Below are 12,494 nucleotides of genomic sequence, written 5' to 3' on the forward strand. Positions count from 1 at the left end.
TCCTTATATGTTCTGCATCCCGAGATGTTCTTTATTAATTTCAGCCAGGTAATTCTTGGTCTTCCAGGTCTTCTTTTTTCAGTTGGAAAAGTATTGATTAGGAAGTCTGTCTGCGTCCATGCGTACAGCGTGTCCAAACCATCTCAGTTGTTGTTTTCTAATTTTTTCTATTATTGTCTTTTTATACAATAGTTCTTGTCTGACTGTGATGTTTGTTTTCTTTTCTATCCAACTTGTTCTATTTATTTTTCTTAAGCATTTCATTTCAAATGCCAAAAGAGAAAAGCAGTTTTTTCTCCTCTCTTTTTTAACTGTCCAGGCTTCTGCTCCATAGATGACTGTTGGTATAATTATTGCTTCATATAATTTGATTTTGGCTTGTTTAGATATCTTGTTTGTTTTCCAGATTTTCTGTAATTTTCCCATGGTGGTCCATCCTATCGCTATTCTGTGTTTGATTGTTTTGAGTTCATCTATTGTTTCTGTTAGTTTTGATCCAAGGTATATGAAGTTGCCTACTTGTTCTATTTGTTCTCCGTTTAGGGTGGCTGAGATGGTAGTTCTGTTCCTCTCTATTTTCATCACTTTTGTCTTTTGTATATTTATTGTCATGTCATATGTTTTACAGGTTTCGTTTAGTTTGTTGATCAACTTTTGTAGTTCATTTGGGGTTCTTGCAAGAAGGACGAGATCATCTGCATATTTGATATTATTTATGTTTAAACCGTTGACATTGATTCCAGGCTCATTGTCTATTGCTTTCTTTACAACTTCTTCTAGATATATGTTGAATAGGCATGGGGATAATGGGCATCCTTGCATTACTCCTTTTTTGGATCTCTATGGGTTCTGTTGTGAGTGTGTCCTTTTTAATTATTGCATTTGCCTTAGAGTAATATTTTATCAGAAACTGTATTATATATTTGTCTATTGCTTTTTCTAGTTGAATTTTAAGAAGGATTTCTCTGTTGATGTTATCGAAAGCTTGTTTAAAGTCCACAAAACAAAAATATAGTTCTTTATGGTCTTCCCAGCTGAGCTCTGCTAGTTGGTGCAATGTGAAAATTTGGTCTATTGTTGAATAGTTTCCTTGGAAACCAGCTGGTTCTATGCCTATCATTTCTTCGTAGGTGTTTTTTAATCTATTTTGTATAATTCGTATGAATATTTTATAGGTGTGAGGGAGTAAATTGATTGGTCTGTAATTTCTGCAGTCTCTTTTGTCTCCTTTCTTGTATATTGGGATGATCTTTCCAGTTCTCCAGTCATCTGGGATCTCTCCTGTTTGTAGTATTTTATTGAATAGGGTTGTTAAATATTCTATTGATATGCTGCTTCCATATGACCACAGTTCAGTAGGGATAGTATCAATGCCTGGTGCTTTATTGTTTTTCATCTGTTTTATTGCGTATCTAACTTCTTCTTGTAAAATTTTTGGGTGATCATTATTTTCTTCTATTGTTGGTATTGTAGTTTTGTTTCCTTGGTGGAAGATAGTCTTAAAATGGTTTGACCAGATTTTTCTTATATATTCGATATTCCCGGTTTCAGTGATCTTGTTGTTTATCATTGTTACTGCTTTTGCTGAGAATTTCTTTGTAATTTCTCTTACAGTATCATGGAAGACTTTTAGGTTGTTTTGTTGGTATGCTTCTTGGCATTTCTTAGCTTTTTCTTCTAACCATTTTTCTTTGGCTTTTTTTTGCATAGGTTATCAACTTTATTTTTTAGTGCTCTGTATTTTTCTCTGTTCTCTTCATTGTTTTGTTGGTTCACACGTATCTTGGCCTCTCTTTTCTCTTCTATGGTAGCTATGATTTCTTGGGTTATCCACTGTTTGTTTATTTTGGGTTTGGAACCTAGAGTGTCTTTTGCAATTGATAACACTGTTTCTTTTCCTTCTTCCCAGTATTTTCCGCTGTTCTGGAAGATGGAGGGTTTTAATTTCAAGCACATCTGTTCTAAAAATTGACTTCTGCTTAAGCTATCTTTTAGTTTTGATAGGTTTATGTTTTCTTCTTTTCTGATATTATTTTTCCTGTTGAATTTTATCTTCACTTTTGCAGTTAATATTTCGTGGTCAGTGTCAAAATCAAAACTTCTTAATGTTCGTACATTATTTACTGATCTTTTCCATTGTTTGTTTATGATGATATACTCTATGCAGTTCTTTATATTACCAATTGTATTTAATCTGGGGATGTATATTTATTATTAGGGCGTTGATAGAACAATGTGTTTGTAATCATTAGATCATTTGCTTTACAGAAGTGGAGTAATTGTTCTCCTCTGTTGTTAAGCTCTCCGTATCCAAATTTCCCCATCACATCTTTTTTGTCTGCTGTGAACTGTCCTATTTTAGCATTGAAATCTCCCATCACTATCATGAGTTCTCTATTTTTGGGACAGTCTATTTCCTGTTGTAGTTCTTCATAGAAATTTTCTATTTCTTCCTCTGAATGGTTACTGTCTGGTGCATATATTTGGATTATTTTAATAGTTTGACCTTTTTCTTTTGCTTGAAGTTTGGCTGTTATTATTCTAGGAGACACTGGGTTTATTTCAATTACTGAGTGTGTGTAAGTTTCTTTTCAATTAGTAATGCAACTCCTTCTCTGTGTATGTTATCTTTTCTTACTGAGAAGTACAGTCTTCCTTCTGGTAAATCCATGAATCGATCTCCGCACCAGTGTGTCTCTGATAAACCTAAAATACTCCATTTCAGTCTTTTTAAATTTTCCTGGACTAATTGCAATTTTCCATGTAGGTATAGTGATCTTATGTTGAGGGTGGCTACATGTTTCACATCCTTGGCTGACCACATTGCTGATTTCTCACCTACTCTATGTGGTCTTTGAGTAGGCGCGTCAGTTGTCCCGTACGCAGTAACACTATCTCGGTTTGTAGACTTTCTCCTGCTCATGAAAGTTACTGGCATAATAATGTAGCCAGCTTGCCATGCCTCTGCTACATCCTTTGGTCTACGGCTCTTTATTCTTTATTCAGAGAAACCCATTTGGGTTTCCCCCATCCGCCACCCGGGAGACGCGCCTGGTAGGAGTGTGGTCTCCCCCCAAGCAGGAAATCTCAATAGAAATAATTCTGAAAAAACATTCTCAAGCATTATTGAAAGGTAGTAATTTGATTATACCAAAAAAAAAAAAAAAGATGGAAAAGAGAGAGTGTGTGTGTGTGGGGGGGGGGGATTAAGAATAATTCGCCTCCCGTTCAGAAAAAATAATCGCATAACGCATTAAACCAAATGAGGGGGTTGAATATAGACCTGAATTTGATGAATATAGCCTAAATAAGATGGAGATAGTCCACTTAACATCTAACATAGCTCTTTAACTAGACGCTTATGAGGGATGAAATACCTAAACGCCGGTAAAAGGGGAAATTAATTCAATTCTTTTTAGAAAAGGGAAATAGGCTTACTTGTGAAATATATATACCAAAATTACAACTGTTCGCCAAGTATAAAATATTCATGAAAAAAATTCAAGGCATATATGAATACAAAATAAACTATCCATTCAATGTAACCGATCAATGTTGATTCCATTCTTCCAATAATAAAAATTCGGAAAAATACCTGAAATGAACACAACCATGTCCTGTAGTTTCATTGATTCAGACAAGCATTTGATTCAATACCGGCTCTCCATCTAAGTTCGAATCCCACTGTAATGTGCATGTCTAAATGATAGAATTTCATCGTGTGCCGTGTAAGACCACTACTCGGCTTATCCAATATCTTGCCCACCACTTCTAAGATACTGATCAGTCGATAATTTGCTACCTCTGCATTGGAGCCTCCTTTACGGAACGTAATTATTTTCACCTCTTCCCATTCTCTTGGGACTCTCCCAGAGCTGAGACTCAAATTAAACAATGTGGTCAAAGGAGCTGCCAGTACCACAACATTCTCATAATTTACGATCTGATATCCATCTAATCCCATAGCTGTATTTATCAAGGTTTTGTAATATCGTGTACACCTCTGCTTCATCTACCTCTATTTTAATATCAGCCATATCACATCTGTTACTGCAATATCTCCATCTGGATGCTAGACTTTTGCATAGCGATCACTCAGTAATTCAGCGTTTCAACTGCTTCAGTCACCTCTCTACCATCAGTATTCATTAGAATTATTCTACCGTGGTCATTCTTCCTTTTACTTGCCACATACTGAAAGAACTCCTTCGGATTATCTTTGGCTCGCTTAGCTAATTTTCTCTCCTACTATTTTTTGCCTTCCTTACCATACAAGTCATACCCTTCTGGTCTGTGCTTTATACTGTTCGTCAGATAGCTGATCGCCTTTCTTTTAAATGTCTTCCACAAGCCTTTCTTTTTTTAGCAACTCATGCACTTAATTCCTACTTTATTTATCCTCCCGATTCCAGGTATGCATCCTACTACCCCGTCCTTCAAACACTCTTTGACCATTTCTCATATACTACTAATCCTTCCCCTGCTGTATGTCATTCCATGACACTTCTCTAAGCAGTCTCCTGAGCTTGACATAATTACGAACTCTGTTATTCCACATGTAACCATTCTTTGTCGAGAAATCTAAACAGTTAGCCACATTGCAGGTCAAACTATATGATCACCCTCACAACTAGTAGCAAAGTAGCCATCTTCGCCATAGACAATTCTCTGAAGAAATAGCAAGGCCTAGCACTCTCAGTCATCTAATACCTTCCATCAGGTACTATCTTAAATAACTGTTCCTTAATAGTTGCATAAATTCCATTTCCTTTATCCCTTGTGACTTTTCCTCCTTCTTATCTATGTCCCCATAGTTGAAGACCTTCATGATAATTATCATTACAAAATATTTTAGCATTTCCGAAAATACTAAACATTGAATCGGGATTGGACTCTCAGACATAAATAACTAAACTAAAAATGAAATAAGAAAATGTTTCCAAATACCTAAAATTATACTTAACTAAATGCTATTATGCCAACACTAACTTATACATCTTAAACATGTGCTGTGGATAATAAATAAAAAATGAACGTGTTTTTGACATTTCGAATGAAACATGTACGAAAAATCAGTTAAACCGATTAGTGTTATTAAAAAAAATTAACCAATTAAAAATGAATTAATCAGTATCAAAATAAACAGCTTCAATGGTATGGTTATGTTCAATCTTTCTAAAATGCATAGCTTCTGGGAGGATAAAGAATACATCACCATAACCAATAAAATATTCCAATTACTATTTGTTAAAATTTCGTTCTCTATTAGCATGTTAAACAATTTAGTTCATGAATCTTCTTGTTAATGTTGCTACCTATTGCTTGAAATAGAAAAAATTATAATGACCATTTTATTTAGGGTTACATCAGTGGTCGTGGAATGTCTCAAACATTATAAGTCAGAATTATGTGTCATCACTACACGTGCTCATGTGGAATTAGCCATCGAGTACTTGTTTTCTGCAATAAGAAGAAGCTTAACTTTATATCACAGAAAAGTTCGAAGTAAGTATAATTCTTACTGTGTACAATATTTACAATATTCTTCAGAATTATAAACTGTTGATTATATGTTATATACTTATTTTCATTATGGCAATATAGAAACCTCAAGAATGTACATCGTTTCTAAGGAAGATGTGACTAGACTACAGTAACTGCGAAATCCAGTGACTCTCTAATCTAGTATCTAGTTGCTAATCAGCTAAACAAGAAAAGAAACCTCTTACTTGAACTCTTCTTCTTTGAGCACCTTCTGGATTCGATGCCATTGTTCTTTCTTTCAAACGGTCTTTCAGGGGCTTGAGCCATATACAGTGCCGTTGAATTCAGCGAATTGTTATCCAGCATCGTGAACATTTAGTGATGGCGAGATCTTGGAAGAACGACTCCTCTGAAATGGGCTAACACGAGTATTACGGTTTGGCATTGCATAAAGACTACAGTTGTTACCCCGATTCAACTAGATATCTTTATAGGACATGGAGGAGGGAGGAGCTTCTGACCATGACGCACTACTTGACCTCATTATTGTTACTTCTCGCGATTTTCCTCAAATATAAATATGCCCCTGAATTCTCTGCTTTTTTCTTCCACTAAGACTCTTTTTTTCTCTCCGAATCCCCCCCCCCCGATTTCTGATAATTATTAATTTTTTTCCTTTTCCCTCGAAATCAACAAGAGACAATTGACATGGATTGAATCGTTTTATTCTACATTTCTTTACATTTCGTTCAGTAAACTCTTCCTACTTTAAGTTTGTCTCTTGAAACTCTTTCCTGTGGACAACCAGACTCTGTGCATGCATTAGAAACAAAGTTCTGAATCTTGGCCTTTTGATGAGTAAGAAAACTCAGATAAATTGCTTTATGGAATGAAAACACAAAGAAAAGCAGATTTTAATGTTAATCTATATTTACTGGTAAATGTTGAATCTTTACATCATCCTACTTATCGGTGTAGCTTTGGCTACCTTCGTAAGAAGTGATTTGCTCTCCAGGCAAGCGATCCTAATACTCTTCAGTTCAGGAGTCGTCGTTACTTGCAATTACGCTGATTTAGCATATCAACGAACTATCTTCGCTGATTTGCAAAGATATATCAAACTATCTTCGAACCTAAGAAAAATCTTTCATAAAAGGAATATTCCTTTTGTTAGTATATATTCTAATTATTGTACGAATTCAAGATTTATTTTTAAACAGTAGTTTGACGTGAAGATCTTGTTTGGAAGTTGGTGATAATTTGGAGATTATTAGGAAACAGTGCTAAAATGTTTCTTTGTTAATGTCTATGTCTTCCGTGCTGCATTTATTCTTTGTTGATTAGTGAATAGGACTATTTGGTATAACCGAAGATTATTATGAGCACATCAAACAACTCGTCAACCACTTTTTTGATTGACCAACAATTGGGTAGAGAAAAATGGATCATCATAACTGAAACAATACCGCTTTCATTGAATATTTGAAAATAATGCAGCATGTTTTAACGGGCATCTGCTACGAACTAATTTTTTTATAATGTCAACATCCGTTTGCTACCATGTTCCTTTTACAATATTTTATATATAATTTTATGGCGGTTATAGTGTTATGATTATAGTGTATAACGCGTAAAAATAATTCGTAGTAATTATAATATATAATGTATAAGTTTTGAATAACGCGTTTATATGCATATTGGCTTATAAATCAGTGGTTTTCAACCAGTGTTTGATGATGCTCTTGCGTTTGAATAGGAATCTACTGATTCCAATTAAAACACAACTGTCCTGTTTCTAACTCATTATTCATTTTTTTTCGCGCGCACACACACGCACACGCGCGCACACACACACACGCACAATATATAAAATAGTTTGCACGAGGACGAAGAAATGAAACACTCTACTGGATAGTCGTAGGACTAGTAGTCGAGAAGATGTCAGTGGCTTTTAGCTTTTTTTTTTAGAGGTTTGAATTGACACGTTCTCGGTGGGCTGCGTCGTGCCTTATGTTAGACTGGTACAGCACTAAAACACGTTTTGCCGTGAATGGATCAATGCTGCCTTCTTCTTATTTTTGTGTATACATAAATTCATATGGTCATATTTCAACTGGGAGAGAGCAGCTCTTTCAATGGAGAAAAGCTCTAATTCCTAAAGTAAAAGAACTTCTTTTCGGACAATTTTGTTATACATTTTGCTATCGATCATATTTAAAAATTTAGGTTGTATTTCCTGCCTTTTGTAGCATATTACCTTTTGCAAAATTGTTTTTCTTTTAATGAGCAGGAAATTACTGTGTGTGTGTGTGTGTGTGTGTGTGTGTGTGTGTGTGGATTAAAGATTAAAATTAGCTGCGAATCCAACTCTAGATACCAGTTATGCTTATTTTTTTTATCCATACCCCTCTAGCCTCCAAATAACAGAAATTGTAATAATTTCACACCAGACGATGAAAATCATCTTCTAAATAATAATTTTCACATCTATTCATCTCCTAAATAATTACTTTCACAGCAACAACAAACATCTAGTATTCAAAGTATGTTGAATTTGAAGTTTTAAAGGGAAAAGTGCTACACTGCTAAAGACGGTTGACTACCGCTGATTTTGATAACGACTTAGTTTAAAATATATTTTTTGTGTGTAAAGTTATATTCAAAGTTTTAAAAAAATGTATTTGTTTTAGTTGAATTGTCGAGTACATGGGAGTGTTCAGTACGAATATCTGTTGCAGCCATAGGCCATTGTCTAGATAAACTATATGAGAAAAATGAAGGCACGTGAGTATATTTTGGTCCTTGCAATTTTGATACTTTGGGATATATTATTGAAGAATGACGGTAAGCAGAAATATAGTACAACGTAATAGGAATGGTAAGAGTTTTTATATATGTCACTAAATTGGCATTTTTTAAAATTAATCTAATTCTTCTCCTGGCAAGATATATTTTCCAAGGTTTCATAGTTTTTAAACTAGTTAACTTTATTTAACCAAACTCTTTACGAGTGTAATATTTGATAGTACCATAATACTATATTACAGCTTAAATGAAATATTGCCTCCTGTCAAATAACATTTCGGTCCCATTTCAAATATATACAGACGAAAATAGAGTTAATTTTTATGTTATTAACTAATTTAGTAGAACATTCAGCATTTATTTTATTCTGTTTGTATTTGAAAACTATCAGTACATTATTCCCCCATTCAAGCAAACCTGTCAGTAGAATATACACGAATCACATACAAAATATACTTATGGGCAAAGGTCTAACCACTTTCTCTTAGAATTATGGTCAGGAAATCCAAGGACACTTGGAAAGTCGCGGGCGTTTAACTGCCTGTTAGAACTACTGATTTACATTTCATAAAAACAATATTCAGCATAGTGGCACAACGTTTAAGAATAAACAAAAGTTTTTAAAAAGTGGCGTTAAATTAAATAATACAATTAAAGAAAGTAATCTAAAATGAATAGAAGCTTTTTGATGTAGAAGGTTAAGTGCAAGAAGGCTTACCACTTCCTTCTCTTTTTTTATTTTCAATTCGAATTTTTTATTCATTCTAAGTGAAGTGATGGCAAGGTTTCTTTCGTCTTATTTTATACATCGAAATTCATTCTGTCATAAGTAGGGCGGAGGGTCTTGATAAGAGACAGAACGTTGGAATGGAGGTCTTTATTATTTAATCTACTAGTCATGAGATCTTCTCGGAAAGACTTGTAGAGGAGATAGTACATGATGTGGGTGCGATTTATTGGTTATAACATTTGATCATTAATTCCGGCATAGAAAAAGATTATTTGTTCCATAACTATTTCGCATATCAGTTTTAATTATGGAATTTTCAAGATACTAATCGAGAAAGTAAACATAGTTTATGGCGAACATCAAAATTATGTTTGGACAATAGGCATCCTTAGCAAGAAGAAATTTACATCCATTTCTGAATTTCAAATTTATATCTTTCTCATAGGATGTTTTCGTGTACGCTTAACTTTCCCCATGATACTTAATGTCTTTTCAGTTGAGTATCAGTTCTTGATGCTCAGTTGAGAAGACTATATTAACATTGGTGGACAAATGAACAAATAAAATACAGTTGTATCTATTGTTAGGTAATGCTGTTCTAAAGAATAGAGGCGTATGGAATAAAGGAAGATGATGATGATAAGTTTGCTGTATAAGTTCATAGTTAAACACCGTGTGTATGTTGACAACTCTTCGTAATTTAGATGATCAGAGGAAAGAGGAGGCGTAGTACTGGCTAGTTCAGTGGAGCAGCGCCCGTGAAAGCACCAGCAAAAAAAAAAGACAAATAGTGGAGAAACAGAGGGAACAGTGAAAAAGTGATTGAAGGGATTCTGTGAGAGTAGGGTCATCTATTATGCGGTTTGCCTCTTCCGTACAACTGAGATTTCTTAGAAAGGATTTGGTTGCACCATCCCAAATATGAGAACAATATTCTAAAGTCGATCGTATTTGAGATTATGAAGTCTTAGAAAATGAGCATGTGACGTGTTTTGAACGAAAATTCAATCTAAGAAGATACAACTGCTCTTCGCTGCGGGATAGGACTCATCAAGACCTAGCGGGAGTAAAGTAACATCTTTCTTCTGGGAAATAAGGAAAATACTCTATTTGATAGCATTACCTATCGCTAGACGTTAAGGTTTTTCAAATGAATAGAAATGGAGAGTACCGCCATCAGCAAAGCTATAGATAGGATTCGAAATGAGAGAGAGAGAGAGAGAGAAGATTATTGTTGTGTAAATGGAAGAGAACGGGAGAGAGGACAGAGCCACGGGTGCTTCAGTAACGATAGAAAAATCTAATGGAAGGAAGCTATTCACTACTGTGCAACGAATGATCAGAGAAGAAGCAGACATATCCACTCACAGATGCATAAAAGAGACCATAAGATGTTAGCTTGGTAACAAGACCTATACTTCAGACAACTAAGCACATTTGATATATAGAGATCGACCACGTTAGATTCTCCAAACTTTTTCATGGCTTGTGTCCAGGATGATGAGAGAGAGAGAGAGATAGCAAAATGGAAGTGCAGGAGTCAGATTGAATACCCTTAGCAAGGTACCGAAACCCACGAATGTCATTTGATTAGGTCACAATGTTTGTTATATTTAGTCGAAGTGTTTTGGATTTGTTGATGATTTTTTATACTATGTTTCGGGCTGCAGTGTAGGCTAAGTTGGAGTTTTTAAATTGAGCTCTTGGAAATGCCGTATTTTTATCTTGGAGTGCTTCGACACATTTGTTAGAGAACCAGAGCTCTATAGAACTTGTATAATTTGGTCGACGTAAGATTAGATAAGGAAAAATGGAAAGAGTGATCTGAGCATGGAAAATGGTGTAGAAATCCCATAGGTTATTCCTGATGACACTGACACTGCTATATATAGCACCATAGATAATGAGACTGAGATTGGCTGGGAGAAGATCGATCTGTAGAAAAAGAAAGCAAACATCTGCAGCGAATTTAGAGGGTGAGCTGGTTAAAGAAGGGTCCGGGTTTTGGGAGAGTGATGAGGATAATATGATGTTTTGACTCGCTGCTGAACGATTTGTTAGATGATGGCTGATAGCAAATAACTTGGTTTCCCTTTTATCTTCTAAGATAATCTCAGAGTTTGCATAATTAGACTCTAAGAAATCAACTTCTAGTAATACATCAAACACCTCAACATAGTCGTCTGAATTAAAAGATCTATAGAACAAATCATATAGTGGGAAATTTCAAGTTTAATCCTTTGGCAAGGAATGTCACATTTGACCAAAACATGTTTCTTCTTACTTAAGTAAGACATTATATATGACGTTGAGGAAACTGGAGTGAATTGCAGTCTCAGAGAATGCCATTAGAGATTGAAAAGGAATAACAACGGTTTCAATGCTTATAAGGAGAGAGAGAGAGAGAGAGAGAGAGAGAGAGAGAGAGAGAGAGAGAGAGAGAGAGAGAGTGCATATTATTAATGTATGTACTGATTATCCTGATATTAGCGAAATTTATGAATAAACGTTGTTTTATGATATGACATTTTGTATTATGTTGGATTTTTGGGTGTGTAGTTTTGCTATATTTTTCCATTTTTGTGACTTTTTGTGGATGCTTTTTATGACCGTAACGACCTTAGACATTTGGTTATCTTTCATGGGTGAAATAATGCTCAAAACTTATTTCAGCATATTTGAACTCACGATTAGCTAGCAATGAATAATTTAAACATCCCAATTACCATTTGGCGTCTGACGTGTGGAAATTGCTTTACTGCTTTACTCTCAAACGACCTTGCTGGGTATATATTGAACACACTGTTATTAATAAAACCAGGGTGCCAGCGCTTTCCCCTTTTATTTTTACCTGCACGTCTAAGAAAAAAGTGGAGACAGAAAATAGACACCCTACTCCGGAGACGAAACAAAGAAGAAGCCATTCCAGTTAGCAGAGCGGTAGTGTTTCACCGGGCTATGAAAATTATCTATCGCCTAAAATGTTTCGATGTCCGAAAACGAAATAACACCAGTCTTCAACACAAACTGTTAACTGGGTGGGTTCATTTTTATGGTTTAATGGAATGAAGGCATCGCTAGGAATCAATTAAACGTTATTTTAATTATTCCAATATCTCGTTTCTGTCAGAGGTATCATCATAAATATAATGTAAGAATCCTACCTTGCATAAGCAATATAAGTGCAAGTAAATAAACTGAAAACATAAAGTCCTAGTGAGTACAGCCAAAGCAACTACGGATACCAGGCCATATTTATTTCATCTAATTCGTCTGCTCCTCTGGTCAATTTCTGAAATGACAACTCGAGTTTTAGGAAGAAAAAATTCTGACATCTCTGTTTGAGACAAAGTCACTCCCCTTTAGTTGTAAAAGTCATACAGGTTTGACTGGAAGACAAACCCACTGATCCATACAAAATCCAGCAAAAAAGGTCTCTGCTATACCAAAAGTTACTCGACTTTGAAATGTACTT

The 12,494-nt window shown here is 34.9% G+C and overlaps 1 protein-coding gene across 4 annotated transcripts in view; it reads left to right on the forward strand.

Moving 5' to 3' along the window:
- The window catches only part of LOC150108319 (uncharacterized), a 337,096-nt gene that overhangs the window by 133,005 nt on the left and 191,597 nt on the right, over positions 1-12,494 (forward strand). For all 4 annotated transcript variants that reach the window (XM_090390692.1, XM_090390693.1, XM_090390695.1 and 1 more), the window contains exons 15-16: positions 5,360-5,505; positions 8,175-8,268. In XM_090390692.1, coding sequence (XP_090246818.1) covers positions 5,360-5,505; positions 8,175-8,268 — 240 coding nt within the window. The remainder of the gene's footprint in view (positions 1-5,359; positions 5,506-8,174; positions 8,269-12,494) is intronic.

The sequence above is a fragment of the Typopeltis vanoorti genome, chromosome 3, assembly GCF_054136105.1.
Source record: "Typopeltis vanoorti isolate ZY-2024b chromosome 3, IOZ_Tvanoo_1.0, whole genome shotgun sequence".
Taxonomy (NCBI): Eukaryota; Metazoa; Arthropoda; class Arachnida; order Uropygi; family Thelyphonidae; genus Typopeltis; species Typopeltis vanoorti.